Source organism: Alosa sapidissima, chromosome 21 (assembly GCF_018492685.1).
Source record: "Alosa sapidissima isolate fAloSap1 chromosome 21, fAloSap1.pri, whole genome shotgun sequence".
NCBI lineage: Eukaryota > Metazoa > Chordata > Actinopteri > Clupeiformes > Clupeidae > Alosa > Alosa sapidissima.
The window spans coordinates 24,101,627-24,126,047 of record NC_055977.1 but is presented as its reverse complement, the minus strand read 5'-3'; the positions used below and the strand labels follow the sequence as shown (position 1 = coordinate 24,126,047).

The window sequence follows — 24,421 nt, the reverse complement described above, 5'->3', positions numbered from 1 at the left end:
GTGGCCAGCAGTCTCCAGGCTTAAACTCCATCGGGGTGTTCTTTTGACCGGTATATACTATTAATATATGAATATATTATTCATACCCCTGGCAAATATTGATTTAAAGTTGATTTGCTCTTGACTGATATGTTTGTTCTGACTGAAAATGACACTGCCACATGATAAAAGATTCTAATACAATGTGGTAGAAGCATGGAATCATAAAAAGAAGTGTTTTTGTCATTTTTAACATTTTTATGAAAAATGGTGTGTCCAAAATTATTCATACCCTTTTTTTAACAATCACTGGAAACATCTTTATTTGCATTCACAGCTTTCAAAATGGTTCATATAATACCTACCAAGCAACCCGGGTTTTGAGGCAGGAACGATTATTTGCCATCACTCTGGCCTCGTTCTCACTTTTTTGACAGATTAAGGTCTGGACTATGGCTAGGCCACTCTAAAATATTGATATTGTTCTCTGTTAACCATTTCTTGGCTTGTTTGGTTGTATGTTTTGGATCATTGTGTGGTTTAATGGTCCAATGCCGCCTATTGTGGCAGGTCTCTTGGCACATTGCCTGATCTTTTCCTCCAGTATCTAAATATAAATATATTATATATATATATATATATATATATATATATATATATATATATATATATATATATATAAATATATAGGCCTATATATATATATATATTATATAAAAGTAAGATTACCCAAAACTGAAAAATAATGTACATTTCAGAAGTATGAGTAGGCCTACCTAAACCTGTCAGATGGTTACATGACAGGTACAAAAGGTGCTTTGTATTTAAATGTAGACTAGTTTTCTTAACAAATCTAGAGGGAATGAGGTAGTAAATACATTTAACTTTTTTGTTTTAGTAGGCCTAATAACTTACACGCAGGCTTTATCACAATACTGCGATCGTCTACTCATAGGATGTTTATTCATCCCACAGTCATACAGGATAAATGAAATCAACGGAATATACGTCAGCTGTTTTTTCAGTTTTAAGTCATTATGAAATTATTAGTAGGAGTGGTTTTGGGATTTCCTTAAGTTTGAATCTATATAAATATTCGGACAAAACGTGTTCATTACTATCTTCTCTGCAAAATGCCTTCCCTACTGAGTAAGAGAAGCGTCAAAACTTTCTCAGGTTCTTATTGGTTCAATGGGTGGGTTAGGCAACTCCTCGATACTTTCTCTCATCCTGCTTCTCACTTTCTTCATTGCAGGCTCACTTATCTGCGCGCTTCTTGCTGCTACCCTCTCGTTGACGGAAGGGAAGTCAATAGCCTACGTAGTAGAATCTGGAGACGTCTCGGGAGATGAGTTTGAAGCCAAGACAGATAATCCAGTGGTCAAGACAGCGTCACTTCTACAGGAGGAGGCGGCTATACTAAAGGCAGAGGTAAACATAAAGTACTGCTTAAGAGTCGTAAGTAAGAGTCGTAGTAGCTATTTTTGAAAATCACAATATGCTGTGTTCGATGTTTTTTTTCCTCTCAGTTCAATTCGAACTTCTCGGACGTAGATGACACATATGACATCAAATCACCAATCAATAGCATATCTGATGGATGCTTCCCTGGCAACTTCAACAAGGTAGGCCGTGGCATCAAATGTTAGGCTTTGGACCGTGTTGGTCCAAATAGAAACCACTACTTAAAAAACGATATTTATATTATTGGTTTATTTGATAGGTACCATGCATATTTATGAACATTGTTGTATAAAAACACCATGTAAATATGCCCGAATTAGCGTAAAGGTAACCACTTTCCATCTGTAGTCCCTAGGCAGGTTCCATATGACTAACATAGAGACAGCCAGCAGTCATACAGCACTCATTCACTATAAATTAATTCAACATGTTTAACTCATACCGTGTTCATTTGCAGTCCAGATGCTTGAAAAGGATCGCCACTGGCATTCTGCAGTATGTGAAACAGATGCAATATGTCAAGGAGGAATTCCAGTCCACTCTTGTTGATGGAATCATCCACAGGACCAGTACACTGCAAAACCTCGTCAAAGATTTGGTAGGCTAGGCTTGTTATTTGTTGTTTTAATGTTCTGTTTGGCTGTCTGCAGAATTGTTCTGGTTTAATCCAAACGTTCACTGCGTAATCTAAATCGGCACATTATGCCTAATGATCGTCCATCATCTTTACCAAGAGACGACCCAACCCACTATTGATTGTAATTCAGTTGAAACGCGAATTGCCCCCCTGAAGACTCATAGGCCTAATCTTATGTGAACTTGGTAAAGAGGAATTTATGAGCAATCAGCATTTTTGAACTCCAAGACATAGGCTTACAGAAAAAGAGAAAATAGAAATGTGATTGTCAAGGTGGTGTAAGCTTCTTCTATTCTCTGTAATAATGGTTCCATCGGTGTCATCACAGCAGAAACCCAAGGACAGGGCCGATGATGACAAAATTTCCGAGGACATTCTCCCCAAAGATAGCCAGTGGGAGAGGAAGACGGTAACGAAAGCTATCCTGCGTAGCTTTGACCAGTTTCTCATTGATGCACATCGAGCTCTGCGCCACATTACCCGGACCAGGAAGTTTGGCGAGAGAAGACATCAGCTACCTCATGAGTTGACACCTTTAAATTAACTTGAAAATAACTTGAAATGCCCTATTTATGTTCTTTTTTTGCACATTTATTTATTTGGTTATTTATATAATAAATTATTGTATTGTATTATTATATTATTTTGTATGTATTTGTCTATTCTATATGTAATCATTTGACTATGATGCACTATGATGACTATGGAACTGTTTTGTAACTTGTTTGTAACATTAAAGGTCTCTAAAACAACAATCAAAAATGTTTGGACTCCTCTTGTTGAAATGGATCATTTTATCAACATTCAAGGAATTTATTGGGCAAATAAAACACAGACGCTTATCAAAATGGACAGACATGTATACAGCACAATCCTCAATGACAAAGACAAGCACTTCATGGACATAATTACCTACACCTGCTGACACTTTCAGAGTAAAGTATTAAAAAAAAAAAAAAAAACAGTCTCTTAGGAGACAGAACTGACATTGATGTATATCACCAGGATGTAGACTAAGGTTGTCCTTTACTGGACACTGTATTCCAGTACAGCAGAGGGTCCAGTTGGCTGTGGTGTGTCCTCTCAAGAGGTGCCTGGTGTGTCCATGGGGTTTTCGCCGGCAGCCGTGGGTGGAGATGATGGTGTGGTGAAGATGGCTTACAGTGGCTTGATCTCTCATTGTCATCACTGCAAGCTCTCAGCCCCACAGCAAACTACACCAGAGAGGGTGGGGAGTGAGAAGAAAGAAGCACTTTATAGTGGTGAATCCAATAAACAAACCTCGCTCAAAGTCATGACTTGACTGCGTAATACTGTTTGTTTATGTGCACTAGTCTGATTACTAGATGCCTTCTTCGCTGCCAATGGAAAGGTGGAAGGTTGTCTCTTAAAAAATGTATCCAAATACTTCAACATATGTTCAATGTGGAATGTGGATGTGCATCTTCAGTTAGTGTATACAAGCCCTTTCTACGTTCAACAAGGGCAAGTTCAATGCAGGGTTCAATCTATATTACTGGGTCATTCCGTGTCAAAACAGGACAAAATCCAGGAAAATAGTAGTAGTAGTAATACTTTATTTGTCCCAGAAGGGCAATTAGTTTGCAGAGGTAGTAGCATGCAAGGTTACACACACACACATAAACACACACACACACACACACACACACACAAGATAAGTCGAAGCACAGAATTAAAAATAATAAATAGAAATAGAAGGAAATGGCTGCGGCTCCATCTCAGATTTTGCTATAATTTTGCTAAAATTGATTTTGTATAATTTTTACACTCATCTTGGAGGCCTTGTTTGGGCATTAATATCTTAAAGTATTATTCCTAGCCTGACCAAAATTTGCAGGATGGAAGACAAACACGTTATCCGTATGACTGGACCATTAAAAGTTTGTACTGCATGGCAATTATTTATTTTATAAGGCCCTTGTACCCACATGGCATCAATCAGTTGAGTTTATCAATCAATTGAGGTCTCTGCAATAAATGCACATGAAGATATTAAGGATAAAAAAGGTGTGATGGCATTTTTGGTCATGTTCATAGGACTAAAATGGTATGTAGGGTAGCTAGTAGGAACACGCAAATCAACGTGGGAAAAGTCATTTTGTGTATGAAGTGCCAATGATGTACCATTTTTCATTAAATACATACACTTACTTGGTTATATTCTACAGCTATGCATTTTCTTGTCCCTGATGTTTTTTGAATGTTTTTTACTTTATTTATCTATGGTACAGTTATGTGCAGAATAATAGCAGTGCGTTTTAAAAAAAAAAAAAAATAAAGCTCAAAATCTTTACAATAGCTGTATAGAATTCCATAATATCAATGCATTGGGAACACTGCACATTCAATTTCAAATCAAAACATGACCAATAGCATGGCATGACCAGACCATGTTTGCATTTTTCTTTACAAACTCAAACATTTACTGCATAAACTGAAAAATGTCTCAAGATTTTGCTTTACTTTGAATCACTGCACTAATACCTAATTGCACTACCATTATTTCTGAGAATTGCTTCACATTAGGGCTAGGCCTGTCAAACTCGATTCCTTTTAAGGATCCGGGTTATTCTGAGTCACTCACTAAACTGATCCGAGTTGAACGAGTCACTTGAGTCACTTGAGTCAGTATTGCTAAATCGCAAAGAAATTCAATCCTACGTTCAAGCAGTGCAGTGGGGTGCTTCATTTCGTTAAGTGCCTTCTCATGTTGGATGTGAATCCTCCATGATTTGAAACCAGGTTTTTGCAGTACTTGCATTTAGCCTTTAGAGTTTTGCTCTCCTGGTCAAAGTGCATCCACACATTGTTCATCTTTCTGGTGCTCATGTTCAGAAACTTTGATCTTATTGACAGAGAGGGTAGCCTATATTATAATAATTAATTATTTGTTGTTGTTTTGTTAACAATAGAAAAGTTTGCCTAGGTCTAATGCTACTCTGCTACAATGTTTATTACCACTACTATATACTAATAGTAGGCTACTAGGAATCTATTCTAATAAGTATTATAGGCTGCTAATACTAGGCAACTAATATTACTATTAATCATAGCTATACTGTTAGGTAGCCTAATATAATATAATATAATATAATTTAAAATAGCCTAATATAATAGCATCAAAACCTCCACCCACTCACGGGAAAGAAAGCAGTTTGAGCCAGACTGTTTATTTATTGTCTTAACCTAGCCTAAGCAATTGACTTTCAATGTAGACATAGAAACAGGAACGTAGAAATGCCCGGTAAATAAATTATTGTTATTGTTATTATTACTACTACTACTACTACTACTACTATTCTCATTAGGCCTATTATTATTATCACTTTGACACGAGTAGAAACTAGGCTACTCGCTCGTCTACAGATCCACTCATGACAATGTAGCCGGCTGATTCGACTGACTCGCACTCATAACAACATAACGTAACCGGTCCGCCCGGCTGATCCAAATGACCCAGGTAGGCTAGCCTAGGCTACTCAAGCAACTCCATACAGAGCTTGCAATGTTTCTGACTGTCTTCGCGACCTAATTGCATTTTAAAGTAGGCTATGCGTGCAGAATATATGTTATTTCAGAAGTGAAAGCATGGCTTTTTTTGTAGATTTTCTTTTAACCTTGACGAGGAGTTACTCGCTCCTCTAAAGATCCACTCATGACAACGTAGCCGCCTGATTCGGCTGACTCGCACTCATAACAACAACGTAACCGGCCGCCTGGCTGATCCGACTGACCCAGGTAGGCTAGCCTACTCTCCATACAGAGCTTGCAATGTTTCGGACTGTCTTCGCGACCTAATTGCATTTTAAAGTAGGCTATGCGTGCAGAACATATGTTATTTTAGAAGTGAAAGCATGGCTTTTGTTGTGGATTTGTTTTTCACCTTAACGAGGAGTTACTCACTGCTCTAAAGATCCACTCATGACAACGTAGCCGGCTGATTCGGCTGACTCGCACTCATAACAACGTAACCGGCCCACCCGGCTGATTCGACTAACCCGGGTAGATACTCAAGCATGAGCGTGCAGTTCGGACTGTCTGCACGACCTAATTGCATTTTAATATGCTACATCTATACACCAAATCTAATTATGTCTAGGCTACATGCAGAACATTGAATGTTATTTCAGAAGTGAAAGAATGGCTTTTGTTGTGGAATTGCTTTTCACCTCGAGAAGCAGCTACTTGCTCTTGCAGATCCACTCATGACAACGTAGCCGGCTGATTCGACTGACTCGTACTCAACGTAGCCTAACCGGCCGGCTGATCCGACTAACCCGGATTGCTACTCAGCCTCTCCAATCTGAGTCCCATGGTCTGTGAGTCTGCAATGTTTCCGGCTCTGCGGGAAGTTAACCAGTTATCTCGGACTGCCTGCTCACTCAGTCGCTTGAGTTGATTTGTGGATTTGTGGTTGCCTACGAAATTGTTACATTTTTGGCAGCTACGATGGCTAGGGCTAGGAGGATAGCTAATGTTGCAAGAGGTTTGTGTGTGGCGCTTTTATATCGTTTTAGATTGAATTGTAGTAGGACTCAACTGATCCGAGTTAATGATACTAGAGACTCGCGACTCATGGGTTAATTTAAAGACACGGGTGAAAGATCCGAGTGAGTCACGCCTCAAACTCCTTTAATTAGGGCTGTCACTTTACGTTCGAAAATCGATTGCACAATCGATTGGACCAACCAACACAAGTTTCGAAAACTAAAATAGGGAATCGATTTTAACCAAATATGTACACTATTAATTTTAAACGAATTAAAGAAATTAAAAAGATAGATGTAACAAAACTCAGGAACAAGCAGAAAAATAACAAATAATTCCGAAGTGCAGTAAGCATTGCGAAAGCTAAAAAGAAAATTCCCACCAATTTTATGCACCGGAAACAGCTTTTCGGCTGCTGTGCTGGTGTTTTGTCAAAAAATTGAGGACAACGGGATCAACCTGTGCGACATGATCGATACGAGTGATAGGCCCTAATAACTTGAGGAGTTCGATATGGAAGCACTTCGGGGTTTGGGTATTTCAAACTATGGAGAAGGTCAAAGCGGTATGCAAACTGTGCAGTCGTGAGACGAAATTTGTTTAACATTTCTAATTGTAAACGCAGCCACGTTGAAGCCTGCAGTAATGTTTTTCACTGATGTTATGGCAGTCCACTCTGCTTATTGTTTTTCAAGAATGTTACACTCCTGTTTGTCATTGTGCACGAAACTTCACGCCATTGTGCGTCTTCAAGCGCCCCCTTTACGTTCGTCCTAATGCCTGTTAGTTGTTCGTGGATTGTCCTATATTTGGTGTTGAAAATTGAAACGTCTTTAGACATGAAAAATCAATTTTACAATCGATTCAATGAACAATTATGTCTCAAGAATCGAACAGGATTTTTTCACAAAACTGACAGCCCTACTTCACATCTGTGTTGCATGGAGTCGACCAACTACTGGCACCTGTGAACAGGTATTCCAGCCGTGGACGATTGAATGACATTCCACAATTCCTCTGCATTTCTGGGTGGCGTACTGGTTAAGGCTTCGGGCTTGTAACCGAAGGGTTGCCGGTTCGAGCCCTTGAGCAAGGCACCTAACCTCTCACTGCTCCCCGAGTGCCGCTGTTGTTGCAGGCAGTTCACTGCGCCGGGATTAGTGTGTGCTTCACTTCACTGTGTGCTGAGTGTGTTTCACTAATTCACGGATTGGGATAAATGCAGAGACCAAATTTCCCTCACGGGATCAAAAGAGTATATATACTTACTTACTTATTTCCTCTTCAGCATAAGACAATATGACCTTTTCAAATATTTTGATGTATTGAAACTGATCCATGATCTCTGGTGTGCGATTGGGATGTGCCAGGATTAGTGTGTGCTTCACTTCACTGTGTGCTGAGTGTGTTTCACTAATTCACGGATTGGGATAAATGCAGAGACCAAATTTCCCTCACGGGATCAAAAGAGTATATATACTTTACATTACATTACATTACATTACATTACATTACATTTAGCAGACACTTCTTGACCAAAGTGACTTACATATGTCAGCTATATTACAAGGGACTACATTGTCCCCGGAGCAACTTGGGGTTAAGTGCCTTGCTCAAGGGCACAACGGTGGAAGCCGGGAATTGAACCGACAACTTTCAGGCTACTGCACGCTAGCCCAGCTCCTTAACCACTACACTACTACCGCCCCATATACTTACTTACTTATTTCCTCTTCAGTATAAGACAACATGACATTTTCAAATATTTTGATGTATTGAAACCAGGGTGTCTGCCACTTCGGATCTTAGGCCAGCTCGTAGCGTAGGCTACTGAAACTGATTTGGAAATTGTTTGTAGCCTATGCGTAATAGCCTATTTTGCCTGTCCACGCCTTGTCGGGATTTTAAATGTTTGCGCAATTATAGCCTATTCTATGTAGAAGAGTTAAACGGGAAATTTGAGATAGGCCTTGTCAGCAACAGACAGGTTCGTTTATAAACAGGGTTGGAATTATAGCGCAAGCCTTTGAAGATCTCCATATGGATAAAACTTAGGCTACAACCAGGTAAGGAGTTTAGCACGTATCCAGAAATATTTTTGATAAGAAATTATTTATAGGCATAGGTTAGGCCTACAGTAAGTCTGTAGGCTATGGGATGGATAGCCCATCTAAATGTTTTTGGATGCCGCCTGTGATTTATTATTTTTGGGCATAGCTACGGTATAGGCTAAATCAAGGGGAAATAATGAGTACGTCTATTCTAAGGTAAAGTCCACAAAAATAGACTTGATTGGCCCGCCAAACACTGCCGGAACTTTAAGAACGAATGATATTTTGCATTCCGAACCGGTTCAGGACGCATGCAAGAACGAAAACGTTAAACATAGGCCTACCTGAACCGTTCGGAACGGAACGTTTGAAAAATAATTTTGTTTTCAAGCCCCGATTGAAACTGATCCATGATCTCTGGTGTGCGATAAATAGGTCCAACACCACAGTATGAGAAACATCCCCATAACATGAATTGTGCACCACCATGCTTTACTGAATTCAAGGCACAGTACACTGCAAAGACAGTAAAGCATGGTGCACAATTACGTTTAATTAATGTTTAATCCTTAAAATCTTCAAGCTCATTATATGTGGAGAGCTCAAACATTAATAAGATGTATGTAAAGAAAAATAATTTGCACTTTTTTTCCAAATCTAGGGCTTCTAGGGAAAATCATACTGAGAACTTGGTTGTTCCCTACAAAGTTTGGGCTGCCTATGAATAATATGTTTCATTAATATTAAAGGTTGTATCAGCGATTTTAGGGCCAAAAAAGGTCCAAACATAAATAATCACATTCATCTAATCTTTCCTAACGATCTGCTTGCTGCCTGTCCCATAAAACATGTTGGTACAGTTGACTGGGCTAAAGAGAGATTGAATAGTCAAAAAAACGCATCTCTGTAGGCAGCCTAGGCTCCGAGATCTGTATACAAAAATTGCTACCAACAACAAAACAATGGCAACCACTCAAAGTCAAAATAGAGTGTTTCAACCAATAACTGACGAGATGTGCGTTTAGGAGAGTTTCAATTGCACGGGAGGGAGGGGGAAGGAGTAGCGAGCTAGCTCTCTGTTTTGTTTGAACATCAACAGAAGTGACGTTACCCCGCTATCGATGATACAACCTTTAATGCTCAAACATTGCTTCACAGACAATGTGATTTTCAGGCTGTAAAAAAGAAGTAATTTCAAGGGCTGAAAATAATAAGCATGGAAGCCAGCCCGAATTGAGCCCCGCCCACAGGTTGGAAAGTTCGATCTGGGCTTGTTCCATTGAACACCAGTCTCCACAGAGATATTCAATCTCTCTTTAGCCCAGTCAACTGTACCAACATGTTTTAAAAACAATTGTTCCTGTTCCAAAGAATTCACATCCTGCCAGCCTGAATGACTACCGCTTTGTTGCAATGACATCTATAGCTATGAAGTGCTTTGAGAAGAGAGTTAAAAACTACATTTGCTCCTCATTGCCCCAAAATCTAGATCCCCTGCAGTTTGCCTATCGGTCTAATAGATCTACTGATGATGCCATTAATTTTATACTGCACACTGAATTAGCCCACCTTCATAACAGGGGAGGGGATTATGTGCAAATGCTGTTTATAGATTTCAGTTTGGCATTTAATACAATCAAACCTGTTACACTCATCACTAAGCTGGACGATATTGGACTGCATTCATCTCTGTGTAAATTTATTTTTAATTTATTTTTCTTGACTGGTAGACACCAGGTGGTGAGGGTGGGTAGCCACACCTCTTCATCCCTTACCCTCAACACAGGAGCACCACAGGGCTGTGTTTTAAGTCCACTGTCCTTTACACACATGACTGTATGGCAGTACATGACTCAGACACCTGAAGTACTTATGCTACCTCAGCAATTACTTAAGAACTTTTACAGAGCCACCATTGAAAGTATTATTACTGGGAATATAACAGCTTGGTATGGAAACAGCACTCAGCAAGACCGTAAAGCCCTAAAGAGAGTAGTAAGATCAGCTGAACGCATCACCAGGAGTGCACTACCCAACCTAGAGGAAATATATACATCAGGAGATTAAAGGGACACCAGGCAACATTTTCGTGTTAATTACTCATCTTCAAAAGTCGGTATATGGTTAAATGACTCATTACAGGGCGAATGAAGACTCTCTTGCCCGCCCCTACTGCCTGTAGGAAGAATATCCCACTTGCAAGTTCAGTGTATCGTACCCGCCGACCGAAGCAGGATCAGTTTCCATCCTGCATCCACAGCACAGAGGCAGGCTAAAGAAAAGCTAGCGATTGTTGCAAACGTGTGTATAATGGCAGAGCCGGCGAAGAAGCAGCAAAAACCCTCGACGGAAGATGCAAAGAAAAGGAAAAGAGCTTTAGACCGAGCGAGGGGGAGTTTCATAGAGAAAAAGCATCAGGCTTGCCTGGTGTCCCTTTAAAGTCCAGAGTAAAGAAAATCACCAGAGATCACCCTAACAACTGCCCGCTTCTCTGCCCTACACTCTGGGAAGAGTTATTGCTGCCTGAGGGCCAACACAGAGAGAATGCAGAAAAGTTTTCATCCCCAAGTTATACGGATACTGAATGAGGACTGTAGCAAGAACACAAGCATGTTGGAAACACCACATGCACTTTAGACGTTAAATGTTATTATTTTTCTTCTCTTCTTTTTCTATTTATTTACTTATTTATTTACACATTACACAGCCATGGAGACAGTGGACAAATCATTTCACTACATATACACTTTATAATTGTATGTGACTAATACATTTGAATTTAATTGATTAGAATAGAATTTGAGTATAGTCAGGCTAGAAAATACTATGAAGACATGGGACCCATTCTTGACAAGGTTTGAACAAAATTTTAGATGCTGCAGCAACAACCTTATCTGATTTGACACAGAATGACCCTACTGAACATCCTTCTATCATCCTTGTATGCAATGTTACAAACATGAACAAAATCCTACGAATTTACAACGGAGAGCATCATGCCTTCTGCCTAAGCATGTCGTATCCCAATCTCTTTCTCTCACATAGACAGACAGGCAGGCAGACAGGCAGACAGGCAGACAGACAGACAGACAGACAGACAGAGACAGACTACCTTATTAGTGAGGGCTCAGGCATGCCAGGATCAGCTCCTCGTTTGAATCCTGTAAAATCAAACAACCAAAAATATTTGATTTTCTCATTCTGAATCTTTTAAAGCTGGCTTTGAGGTTCAAATGACTGATTTCAATAACAAATATATTATCAGAGGAAGAGATGCAGTCTTCGCTCAGAAGAAAGGACATACATAGGATAGATGTTCCTACCATGCATGGATCCCAAAGGCACCATTTCATGCATAGATAGAACAGTGTTGAGCAAGCGTTTTATTTTCTGGCTTCAGAATAGGGAAGCTTTCTAGAGAAGTCACCTTAGCCACCCCAGGCAATTTGTCGCTTTTTTAACTCAATACGGGGACATTTTTTAACTCAATACGGGGAAAGGATTAGGGACCAACACCGTTTTGCATCAACACTTCAAGCTCTTATAGAGATAAATGCACTGATGATCTGACCACTTTTCTATGGATCTTTCTGGAGAAAAACATCACTATGCTTCCAATTTTCACAAACAATAACAACTTAGTACACCTTAAATGAGAACAATTTATCGTTAGTATCTGGGTCTACTGATATCACAATCACTGACCACATAGCTGCTGATGGTAATTTTCCTAGTATCAGTTATCTGGAAACTCAGTAAGGATGATGGTCAATCATGATAGGCCTGCACCGTACCCCCTGGACATGGTATGTGTGGATTTGTTTACAAACTGGCAAAGATAATCTCCGAAAGAGCCATGTGGACTGACAAGGTAATATTACACAATTTCCTAGAAATAGTAGGCTACTGCACAATTGCCGTAGAGCAATTTGTGATTCTCCAGATCGGGGAGAGCGAAATCGAAAGGCTGGTCCTCCGTAGACGTGTAGGGTACGCTAAGGCACGCTATTCTTCCTTTTACAAATTAGCTTACCATCAAAATGTCTTTGAAGTTGAAAAAACATGCATAGGACGCCTGTAAGACTACATTTGCTTCCTGAATAATGAGGCTCCACGAGAATGCCCCATTCCGCCTCCATATCGCAATAAAGGAGCAACTATTCTGCAATAAAAACCCAGTCAGTAAGGCGCCAAGGTGCTGGCGTTTGGGAATCGAGCACAAACGGACAGCTTACAAAGTGCCAACACCAACTGCCATACCTGTCACTCACATCCCTTGCGTTAAATGTGCAAGTACAACCCCAAAACAGAAAAAGTTGGGACGTTGTGCAAAATGCAAATAAAAACAGAATGTCACAATATACAAGTCTCATAAACCTATATTTAGCAGCAAAAAGGACAAAGACAACATATCAAATGTTAAAAATTAAACTTTGGACTATTTCATGGAAAGTACAGTATACGTTAATTTTGAATTTGATGCCAGCAACATGTTTCAAAAAAAGTTGGGACAGGAGCATGTTTAGCACTGTACTGCTTCACTTCTTCATTTAACACAATTCTGTAGTTTAGGAAAATGTTTAGGAACTGAGGAGACCATTTGCTACAGTTTTGAGAATGAAATGTTGTCCCATTACTCCCCTAATTATTGGATTTCAGTTGCTCAACAGTATGGAGTATTCTTAGTCATGCTTTTCATTCCACACATAATTTGAGAAATTAGCACCTGGACTCTTCCTCTATGGAGAAATACTATTTAAATATGTGCAGAATTAATTTTGGCATTGTTTTCCCGAAATATTCAAGGTCGTCCCTGGAAAAGACATTACCCGGATGGCAGTATATGTTGTTTAAAACCTGTATACATTATTCAGAATTGATTTGCTTTGCCAAATGTGCAAGATGCTCATGCTGTAGGCACTAATGCTCCTCCACACCGTCATAGAGGTTGGGTTTCGAACTGAGCGCTAAAACAAGTTGGATAGGTTGAATACTTGGATAGGCCCTCTCCTCTTTAGCCCAGATGAGTCAATGATTTCCAAAAAGAATGGAAAACTTTGATTGGTCTAACGACAGGACCTTTTTCCATGTTACCTCAGTCCATTCTAGCTCAGGCCCAAAAAAGAGGGTGGCATTTTCTGTATCATGTCTCAATACAATTTTAGCTGTTACAATATTGGCTGCAGTTTTTGAATTGAGTATCAAACTGGGCACATAGACAATGGTTATCAGAGGTTTTCCTGAGCCCATACAATGACAGGTCTGGAAACAGGTCTGGTGTTGATGCAGTGCCATCTGAGCTCCAAAAGATCACGGACATCCAATTTGTTTTTCAGCTCTTTCCCTTGTTTGCAAAGATTTCTCTGGATTCTCTGAATGTTTTAATAATATTATGTCCTGTAGATGATGAACTCCCTAAATATGTCACAATTTCATGTGAAGAAGCATGAAGATGACATTGTTTCATCATTTGTGCACACAGGTTTACACAGAGGGATGAATACCCCTACATCTTTACTTCTAAGTAGGGCTGGGATAAACGATTATTTTTTAAACGATTAATCTAGCAATTATTTTTTCGATGCATCAATTAATCTAACGATTCATTTTTTCAGTTCGATTCGATTATCGATTATCTCCCCATTAATTGACTAATAGCAACTTATACATGTTGATTTAAGTATAAGTATAGTATAAGTATATATACTTTTTTGATCCCGTGAGGGAAATTTGGTCTCTGCATTTAACCCAATCGGTGAATTAGTGAAACACAAACAGCACACAGTGAACACACAGTGAGGTGAAGCACACACTAATCCCGGCGCAGTGAGCTGCCTGCTTCAATGGCGGCGCTCGGGGAGCAGTGAGGGGTTAGGTGCCTTGCTCAAGGGCACTTCACTGGTCGGGGCTCGAACCGGCAACCCTCCGGTTACAAGTCCAGAGTGCTAACCAGTGGGCCACGGCTGCCCAGATATTTACATATCTGAATGAAAAAAAACATGAATTCCTTAACATATATACATATGGAATATATGTTTATTGCTCTTAAGATTCCAAAAAAAAAGACTATACAAGTGCAAAGTAATGAATTCTTAGTCAGAGGTAGCATTCAGTTCAGTTCGGTAGGTCTAATTGAGTGCCTGTCACTTTAAGACTAAGTGAGGGAATCCCTGCAATTAACATTAACACAATGCAATTCATAACGTAGTTAGTTCAAATAACGGTTCGTAGCCTACTTCTTCTTGGGACAAGCACTTTTGAGTCTTGGAAAACACTTTTCCATTTACATTGGGATTTTGCAAACATTCAGAGTCAATAAAATGAGCCCTACATGAGTAACGAAATTGACAAGCAGATGTAAGTAAGCATGCTAAACTTGACATCCGAACAGTATTCTAACGTTAGCTTTGAGATACTGCTTGATTGCATAACTTAACTTAGTTTGGTCTCCTCAATGTAGGCTACTATGTTGTGATGAGACCTTAGCAGAGTTAACTTTAATGCAGCAGTTTTGAACAAATTTGCGCAGCATGGTCACGATGCTAAGCAGATTTAATAGCAATTTAGCCCACCGTGTTCTATGCAATGCTTCTATGTTGCAACAACAATCCTTCAACAATCGTGAATATTTTGTTAAATGCACATGCAGAGGAGGAGCAGCGGGCTCCTTACAAGAGAGAGTGGCCGGGGCAAGGAAAGGCTGCGTGCGTAAAAAGCACAGCTCAATGATTTCGTGGCCCCCAGCCACAGATTAGTCAAATTATGGGAAACACTGAAGGTATAAAATTTAAAATATTTAGCGGCAAACATTATGCTTAATGAACCGACGCGCATATTTTGCGTCGACGTATTGTCCCAGCCCTACTTCTAAGAGACCCTGCCTCTCTGGGATGCGTTTTTTTTTAAATACCCAATCGTGTTGCCAGTTACCCTAATTAGTTGTGAAACATTCTTCATTTTGTTTTCTTTATCATTACACAACTTTTCCAGCATTTTGTTACCCCGTCCCAACTTTTTTTGAAACATGTTGCTGGTATCAAATTCAAAATTAACATATATTTTCCATGAAATAGTCAAATTTGTCATTTTCAATATTTGATATGTTGTCTATATCCTTTTTGCAACCAAATATGAGTTTAAGAGATTTGCAGATTATTACATTCTGTTTTTATTCACATTTTACACAACGTCCCAACCTTTTCTGTTTTGGGGTTGTAGAACTGATACATGTTCAGATTTTTCCTTTCTGAAAAGTTTCCCATTTCTGGATGATTGACTGGGGTTTCATCATTGACAAGCTGATTTCTAGACTACATGCCCTGCCAATTGAGTCATTGGCTCTTTGCAGATTCGTGGGTGCCCTGGACAGTTCCTGTTTCTAGAGAAATTACTCATGGTGTAGTTGCTGGTATTCTGGAAGTCAAAGAGACTTGAGAGTCATGGGAAGGCGCAAGGGGCAAAATGCAGATGCAGTATAGAAATGTGATTGGGCCATTCCTTTAGTTAATATCTAAAAGCTTTGTTTGTCTTTTATGTTAGGGGGATTTGTTACGTCTTCAAATGAAAATGTAACAGACAACATATATTAAACTTCTTCGACAAAGTTGTATCAATATGCTGCATTGAAAAGGAGAAGCTCTTTTCTGTGAACAGTCACACCCATTCTCAAATATTGTGTGTTTAAGCTTTTTTTTGGTTGAGACTGATAACAAGCACTCTTATTTCCTGTCACAGAAATTTCCTGACTAAGTGGAAACTGTTTAGCCTGAAATGAAATCCTCAAGACATGCTGCTGTAAACTTCCACAGAACATTTTCCCAAACACTGCTAATCTTCCAAATTCACTCTCCCTTGCTCACTTCTTCTTCCAAGGATCATCTGTGAAATTGCTTTGCTCAGAACAGATGAGACACCATTTAGCAAAACTGACAGCACACTCTTACAACACACTCTCATTCGACTGCCTTCTATCCCATAGTCTGTTGCTCTTCATATAATCTGCTCTCTGTGACGTGCCTGGCAAACCAAAATACACAGTGGGGTTGTAAATGCGATGAATCAAGAATTACTCCCCGTCTAGGCTCCATGCTTTAGGCATTCCTGGTGTATTAATAGCATATCCTAACCTACGCACCTCCTGATGTTGATTTCGAGTAAAGGTGATAATATGCGGCACAATGCAACAACAGTAACACGTAATAGCACTGTAACAAAGTCAACTTTTACTGCTGAAAACTTTTTTTTTTTGAAAAAAGTTTTTTTTAAGGCCAAAACTGATCTGATTAGAAAAAAGATGCCTCAATCGGTGAGGCTGACGCCGACTCAATAGCCCAAACCAATTCACCACCGTCTCCCCAGAATCATTCATGAGCATGGTTAGCACCTCTAAATCCACCACATGTTCATTAGACCCAATTCCAAACAGTCTATTTAAATAATTACTACCTGTCTTTCTCAGTCCCTATCTTCACATTGTAAATAGGTCATTATCAGCGGGTTCAGTTCCATCAGCCTTTAAAAAAACAATTATTAAACCACTACTAAAAAAGTCAAACATGGATTCACAAATCTTGCAGAATTACAGACCAATATCAAATCTGCTATCTATGTCAAAACTACTCGAAAGCGCTGTTGCTGACCAACTCATAACCCATCTATCCCAGAATAGTCTATTTGAGAAATTTCAGTTCGGTTTCTGTTCCTGTCATTCTACCGAAACAGCTCTGACCAGAGTGACAATTGACCTACTGCTAACAGTAGACTCTGGGCAAACTTCCCTGTTGCTGGTCCTTGATCTAAGTGCCGCATTTGACACAATAGACCACACAATACTGCTGAGTCGCTTAGAGAGGTACATTGGGATATAAGGGTCAGCTTTATCATGGTTTCATTCCTACCTGTCAAATAGATCCCAATGCGTGGACAACACCACCTCCTCTAAGCCTGCCAATGTAAGTTTCGGTGTGCCACAGGGGTCAGTATTTAGCCCTATTTCATTTTGCATTTATCTACTCCCGCTTGGCAATATTATGAATGCCTTCAACATAAAGTTTCACTGCTATGCAGACGATACTAGGGCTGGGACAACGCGTCGACGTAATCGATGACGTCGACGCAAAAAATACGTCGACGCAAAATATGAGCGTCGATTCGTCAAGCATAACGTGTGCTGCTAAATATTTTTAATTTTACACCTTCAGTGTTTTCCATACGTTGACTAATCTGTGGCTGGGCACCACGAAATCAAAACTGGCCACCACACATTGATGTGCTAAATACTGACCCCTGTGGCACACCGAAACTTACATTTATCTACTCCCGCTTGGCAATATTATGAATGCCTTCAACATAAAGTTTCACTGCTATGCAGACGATACTAGGGCTGGGACAACGCGTCGACGTAATCGATGACGTCGACGCAAAAAATACGTCGACGCAAAATATGAGCGTCGATTCGTCAAGCATAACGTGTGCTGCTAAATATTTTTAATTTTACACCTTCAGTGTTTTCCATACGTTGACTAATCTGTGGCTGGGCACCACGAAATCAAAACTGGCCACCACACATTGATGTTCTATGTTGTAGGCCTACTATTTAAATTAAAGATAAGATAAAATAATTTCATTTCCAAGACTCAAAAGTGCTTGTCCAAAGGAGAAGTACGAACCGTTATTTGAACTAACTACGTTATGAATTGTATCCATACATCAGCAGCCTTTTAACTGTGTTAATGTAAATTGCAAGGATTCCCACACGAACGTCTTAAAATGACAGGCACTCAATTAGACATACACTACTGAACTTTATTGAATGCTACCTCTGACTAAGAATGCATTACTTTGCACTTGTATAGTCTTTTATTTAAAAATCGTTTATCGTTAATCGTTTATCCCAGCCCTAGACGATACTCAACTCTATGTCCTTACTCATGCCAAAGACCCCACAAAACTGAACGAACTAGAGGACTGCCTATCCAAAATCAGGAAATGGATGTGTACTTTTTACTGTCGAATGCTGATAAAACAGAGCTCTTGGTAGTAAGGCCTCCCAAGTGCAAGAATTCAGAGGAACTTAAGAGTGTGCATAGATGGTTGCGACATCATTTAGTGCAAAACTGTTAAAAACCTTGGTTTTATTTTCGACTCTCAGCTAAACTTCCGAGACCACATTAAGTCTGCCACAAAAACTGCCTTTTGCCATCTAAGCAATATTGCAAAGATTAGATCGATTTTAACAAAGCGTGATGCATAAGCTTTGATTCACGCCTTTGTGTCTTCTAGACTAGACTACTGGAATGCCCTGTTTTCCGGCCTCCTTGCATGTTCACTTAGAAGCTCTTCCAAAATGCAGCAGCCAGGGTACTGACAAAGAACCAGGAGATATGATCATATAACTCCTGTTTTAATCTCACTCTACTGGCTACCAATAGAGGCAAGAGCAGATTTTAAAATCCTCCTTTTAACCTATAAATCGCTGAATGGCCTTGCACCCTCATACCTAGCTGAACTGATTAACCCCTATACTGCCGCATGGCCACTCCGCTGCCTGAGTGCCAATCTTTTAGAAATTCCTAGAGTCAAAAAGATATCGGCAGGACACCGTGCCTCTGGAGCACCGTACCTCTGGAATAACCTTCCGTTGCATGTCAGAGAAGCCAGCTCTATCACCACTTTTAAATCAAAACATTTATTTTTTCCAAACATTATGAACCATCATTATGACTTCCTCCATCTTTGTTTTTACCCTTGTACCACTTTTTATTTCAATTTTTTTTGTACCTATATATCTGCAATGATTTTGTTGTGTTTTTATGTATTTTTATGTTTTTATGTATCCTAATCTTTAATAAAATCCCTGTTGTACAGTGTTTCGAGACCATGTCTTGGTGATATTGCACTTGAAATAAAAAAAATAAAAAAATGAATTGAACAGTTAAGTGAGAGGTGAATCCATCAACCATTTTCCAACCATTCCAACTGCTCGACCGCAAACGCCGCCACCACCCCGAATACGTAAAAATAGACGCTTTGGTTGTAAAGATATGTTATGATTAAGAAGATGGTCAGATCACACACAAATTTCATTAGTATTCAGGATGTGCAACCTTCTCACTACCCAGTACCCATAGCAGGGCCCATTCTAGGAATTCATCTCACGTGTCAATCAGAACGGCGGGGCTATGTGATGACTTCCTCTGTGACAAGCCAATTAAGTCTTGCCACCAAGCGTTGACATCAATGGAGGCCCACGCCATAGGGCACACTTTCATTTTTTTCACATTTCTTTTATAACACACATCCTTTCCATTTACCAGAAAGTGTAAAAACTGAAGAAAGCACCTCTGCCTGTACTAGAGACCAAGATGCGTAGCCTACTATTCGGAGGAATTACTCCATCTGCAACCCGGGGAGTTAACTGAGAACTTTCACCTGAAGGTGGATGTGCATCTACAATCTACAATAAGAGAGCTGAGGGGATTCACATATAGTGAAAAAATATGTTTTCTTGTTAAGATCACAAACCCATGCAGTGTGAACCGAAACTAACACCTGAGGAAAAAAAGGCTAGAAAGCACATTTGCGTTTCCATGGCGCCGCTGGTGAACTCACAAACAAACCTCGTTGCAAAGGAGCATGTGTCGAGATGAACATATATTTGCAAATATGTCAAGACCCAGTAATGCTACCCCATCAGAAGACTTTGAAAAGGTTTAGAAAAGATTTGTTTAAAAGACTACAGTCTCACACGCTCTCATATCTAAAGACAAGTCACAGATTGTATAGTCACAGACTGTGAATTTGCAACAACTAGGAATCTTGCAGGGTCATTTTTTACAGACTTTTAAAGACTTGTATAAATGATCCATATAGTCTACTTACATCAAAATCATATTTTTGTGTATCTGAAGCATCGTTTCATGTGTGACATCCCCAAACTGCAGTGTTATGTAACGACATCAAGGTGAAGGTGAAGTGTTTGGATCCGTAGAAGTATTTTCGGGCAGGTCATTAGGCTGTAGAGTTGTTTTGTCACGTGGAATAATAATAATTTATAAGAATCAAGATAACAAATAACCATGCTGGAGAAAGCTCACTATTGGTATTTATATCGTCCACGTCAGTATCTGCATGAGCCAAGACTAAAAGACTTGCGATTATAACACGTTTGATATTGTCATATAACGTCACAACTAGAAAAAGATTGACTCAGACTGACTTACAACCGCTTACATTTAACAATCTAGATGACAGGACTCCAGTAAAAAACTCCCATGATTTCATTACAACTTTGGAAATTTAGTATCCGAATGAAATTGCTTGAAAATTTTATGGTTTGCTAACAGCAGACGCATTGCCAACTCTCAACTGAACATAAGAGATTCACGATACTGGATATTCGACATGCCCATATTTTCTAACTCATTTGAACAGACTGCCGGTGTCAATCTTTTTTTATTATTTGAAGATGATTTCAAGGAGGCATTTCATTTAAAATATTTGGAAGAAAGAGCTACTCTTTACCTTATTTACTGACTATTTGTCTGTGTAGCACCTACAGTTCGCCTGTTCTGGATGTGTGTGCCTTCTGCTGAGTTTCACAAAGCCAACAAAGTGCAGAAATTTAAAATGGGAGGAAATACACTTGAGCCGATACCATATTGTGACTTCCCTCTGACCATATTAAATCTGAGCACATCTTAGGAGTTCCCCACATGTTTTTGTGACGATGCGAGTTTTGCCATGCAAGCCATGTCCAAATTTATCAATGCAACTCCGGCATCTCTGTGGCGTTTATAGGCATTTGGGATGTCCCCCTATCCACTACTGCAAATCTAGCCAACTGTCTACAACACACAAGGTCTTAGCTCTGAGACATAACATGGTCTTAACTATTTTCCTTTTTCTGATTATGCATAACCCACCCATCCACAATGCAATTGCTTTGATGTTGGCCAAATTTAGGCTGCATTTCATTTCATGCATGTATGCTACATTACATCTGTTTTAGTTGTGATTTCCCATACTCACTGGCAAATATATCCAGGCCCACTCAGAATGACAGCTTGCCACCCATCATGAAAATGCCCTTAATATTTTTCTCTTAATTTCCACTAATGATCTTGAATGTGAATTAAATAGGGATTAGAATGATGTATTAGGCTAATAACGTACCTAACTAACCATATCCTAACATAACTTCCACATTTCCTTCGGCGGTCTTGAGCAAGTGCCCCCATCCCTCTCACTATCACGCACATAATTTCCGGAATGACACAATAATAATGTATTTAAAGACACTGACGGAGTTTTGAGAGGCGGAAACGGTGGGGTAAAATGGGATTGGGGCATACCCTACGTAGATGACTAGCTTGCGTGACGTCAGTGTGGCAAGGAGTGCAGAAACCCGAAAATCCGATGTTGGCTGGCGTGCGTGGCCTGGAGTTCACCTATCCACACTACCTCACGTTACATTTCAATGGCATCCCTCCTCACTGGACACTACGTAACTCAACATCCTCAACGTAACTGAAAACAAAAGAAGCTCGCATTTAGGCTAGAGCTGTAGCCGCACCAAGCCCACACTGGTAACGGGGGCTCTGTCCTCTATCTAAGTTTTCCTTCTGGTATGAAGATGACTCGTGCTGCAACTTCCATTCCACGCCGCAGACACCCTTTCCCCACTAACTTACAGTGACTAAAATATCCAAGAAAGAGAAGAGAGAAATAAGAGAAAATGGCATGCAGGTACCCCATGGCAGCATAAACACCTCCTTCAAACCCGGGAACTAGCCTAAATCTCTCATGTCAGAAATGGAACTCTCCAAATATCCACATATCAACACTTATTTACGGCATCCGACAACCACCTTGTCAACACCTTACCAACGTCATTTGCTACCCGTGTGGCTAAATAGCTAGCAATCGTGCGGAAGCTACTTTTGCACAATGGTTTAACGGGCCGTTTTTACCTTTATACCTATCTCTATTTTCACAATCTTGACATTATCTTTATCAAATTAAGCATGAATACAGCAGGCTGTTAACATGCTAACCGTAGTTAGTTATGGTGATTAACACTGCTGATATATACCAATCATACTGACCCAAATATAAAACAGTGGGGATGAAACCCCACCGGACAACAAACTGCCCACACTGGAACACTTGCTGGAGCCGCTGTTTGGCTTCTTTGCTGAGCTTGACCATTTTTCGGCGATCTCCGTAGCTAGAGGTATGAGGTTCTGAAGGACATCAGATGGTGGTTGCGATGCGTGGCCGTAAATGGTGCCATGCATTATTTTACGACACTGTCGGATCCGATTTCCTTGCAAGCAGTCTGGCGCCATCTGGTGACAGTATACTGCTTGTGCACAACGACACCATCCGCTGCACTGCTTCAGATGATGGTTTTTATTTAATTTCACAGCGAGAGAGTGGAGTCACTTCAAACGGTTCCAATTATTTTCATATTTACATAACACCTATGAGAATGTGGGGATTATTGCCATTGCACTCAAAGTCCTGCGCCAAGAAATTAGATGTCAATTATCCAAAACAAAGTACATTATAATTTAAACAAGAACCAAGCGAAACACTCCAGAGAGGTAGCTCACCCCTACCTTCAGTATTCCCAGAGAAACCACACACAGGGTTTTGTTTTTTGGGTGGGACAGGCTGCCACCACTGTTTGTTTCCAGTTGTCGGAGCCATGGGCTGCCTACAGTGTACTCTAGTGGTCATGAAGAGATGACTGCTGAATGTGACAAAAAGTTGTAATGGTTTGAAATCACGTACGATTGCTGACTGCACCTTTAATTATGAGGTCATATTTTGACTACCTGAAATACAAATTTTAAGAAATGATGTGAAGTGAAAAAACACTCAACTAATAGCTTTATTAGACTACAGATAGTCCTCAGTCACAAAAGTGTGTATACAGCCTATGTCACACTGTCACTGAACTCGAAGCTGCATGGTTTAGGCTGCTCTCTCCAGGGCAGTTGAGGTGTGGCGATGACATCATCGAACTCTGAACTCACACTATACTGACTTTGCACACATTCACTCCTCAGCACTCTCAAACATTTCCCAACTCTCAACCCCCCCCCCCCCACACACACACACCTACATGACTTTTAGCACTTTTACATCCCTCTCCCTATGCTACAGACCTTTTATTTATTTTCTTATTTCATCACACGTCAAAACACACACACACACACACACATATCTGACTTTCTCCAACTTTTGCACATCTCCATAGAACTTTTTATTTATTATTTTTTATTTCTCCTCCATCTATCTACCATGTCCTTGATTGCCTAGCATTTCACTATCCCATCTCCCCTGTCAACCCCCCAACACACACACCAAGACCCCTGGCAGTTGAGTTAGCCCCTTGAGCCATGGATCTGCCCAAGGTTTCTTCCTTGGTAAGGGAGTTTTTCCTTGCCCCTGTTGCTCTTGGGTGCTCCTTGTTGGTGCCCCCCACCCAATCCCAATCCTCCCCCACCTTTCTTATGCAGCCCTTGCCACTTAATCTACTAAACCCCTCTTCTACTGCACTACCCCCCCCCCCCCCATAAATGCACAAATAGGCTGACACCAGACATAATTTCACTGCAAAACCTCTGCGTTTAACCTAGCGTCTCCGTGTGGACAGGCCCTCAGTGTCTTTGTAGCCTACCTACCCACTTAAAGGGTAGGTAGGCTACAAAGGTAGGGGGGGCGTGGACTTTCATGTACTACTGCAATTGTCCTCTTCTCCTCTTGTCTCTCA

At 40.1% G+C, this 24,421-nt stretch overlaps 2 protein-coding genes across 4 annotated transcripts; one reads left to right on the top strand and one right to left on the bottom strand.

Moving 5' to 3' along the window:
• The first annotated feature begins 1,084 nt into the window (after nucleotides 1–1,084).
• Nucleotides 1,085–2,771, top strand: LOC121696003 (interleukin-6-like). Of its 3 annotated transcripts, XM_042077278.1 has the most exons (5): nucleotides 1,085–1,128; nucleotides 1,235–1,410; nucleotides 1,509–1,604; nucleotides 1,901–2,041; nucleotides 2,409–2,771. In XM_042077278.1, the coding sequence occupies exons 1-5, from the start codon at nucleotides 1,113–1,115 to the stop codon at nucleotides 2,622–2,624; spliced, it is 645 nt and encodes a 214-aa protein (XP_041933212.1). In that variant the 5' UTR covers nucleotides 1,085–1,112; the 3' UTR covers nucleotides 2,625–2,771. The 3 variants fall into 3 exon arrangements, with proteins under 3 accessions (XP_041933212.1, XP_041933211.1, XP_041933210.1); XM_042077277.1 differs by lacking the exon at nucleotides 1,085–1,128 and having other exon boundaries at nucleotides 1,168–1,410; nucleotides 2,412–2,771; XM_042077276.1 differs by lacking the exon at nucleotides 1,085–1,128 and having other exon boundaries at nucleotides 1,168–1,410.
• An 88-nt stretch (nucleotides 2,772–2,859) lies between these two features.
• tomm7 (translocase of outer mitochondrial membrane 7 homolog (yeast)) lies at nucleotides 2,860–22,931 on the bottom strand. Its single transcript, XM_042077279.1, has 3 exons — nucleotides 22,746–22,931; nucleotides 11,753–11,801; nucleotides 2,860–3,294 (listed from the first exon to the last, which is right to left on the bottom strand). The coding sequence occupies exons 1-3, from the start codon at nucleotides 22,846–22,848 to the stop codon at nucleotides 3,279–3,281; spliced, it is 168 nt and encodes a 55-aa protein (XP_041933213.1). The 5' UTR covers nucleotides 22,849–22,931; the 3' UTR covers nucleotides 2,860–3,278.
• Nucleotides 22,932–24,421: the final 1,490 nt, after the last annotated feature.

Excerpts from the sequence above, each read along its gene's own strand:
- LOC121696003 (XM_042077276.1), top strand. The coding sequence starts at position 1,171 with ATGGGTGGGTTAGGCAACTCCTCGATACTTTCTCTCATCCTGCTTCTC. Across the intron at positions 1,605-1,900 it reads TCCCTGGCAACTTCAACAAG|TCCAGATGCTTGAAAAGGAT; the intron begins GTAGGCCGTGGC and ends GTTCATTTGCAG. Across the intron at positions 2,042-2,408 it reads AAAACCTCGTCAAAGATTTG|CAGAAACCCAAGGACAGGGC; the intron begins GTAGGCTAGGCT and ends GTGTCATCACAG.
- tomm7 (XM_042077279.1), bottom strand. The coding sequence starts at position 22,848 with ATGGTCAAGCTCAGCAAAGAAGCCAAACAGCGGCTCCAGCAAGTGTTC. Across the intron at positions 11,802-22,745 it reads CCCCACTGTTTTATATTTGG|GATTCAAACGAGGAGCTGAT; the intron begins GTCAGTATGATT and ends TTGATTTTACAG.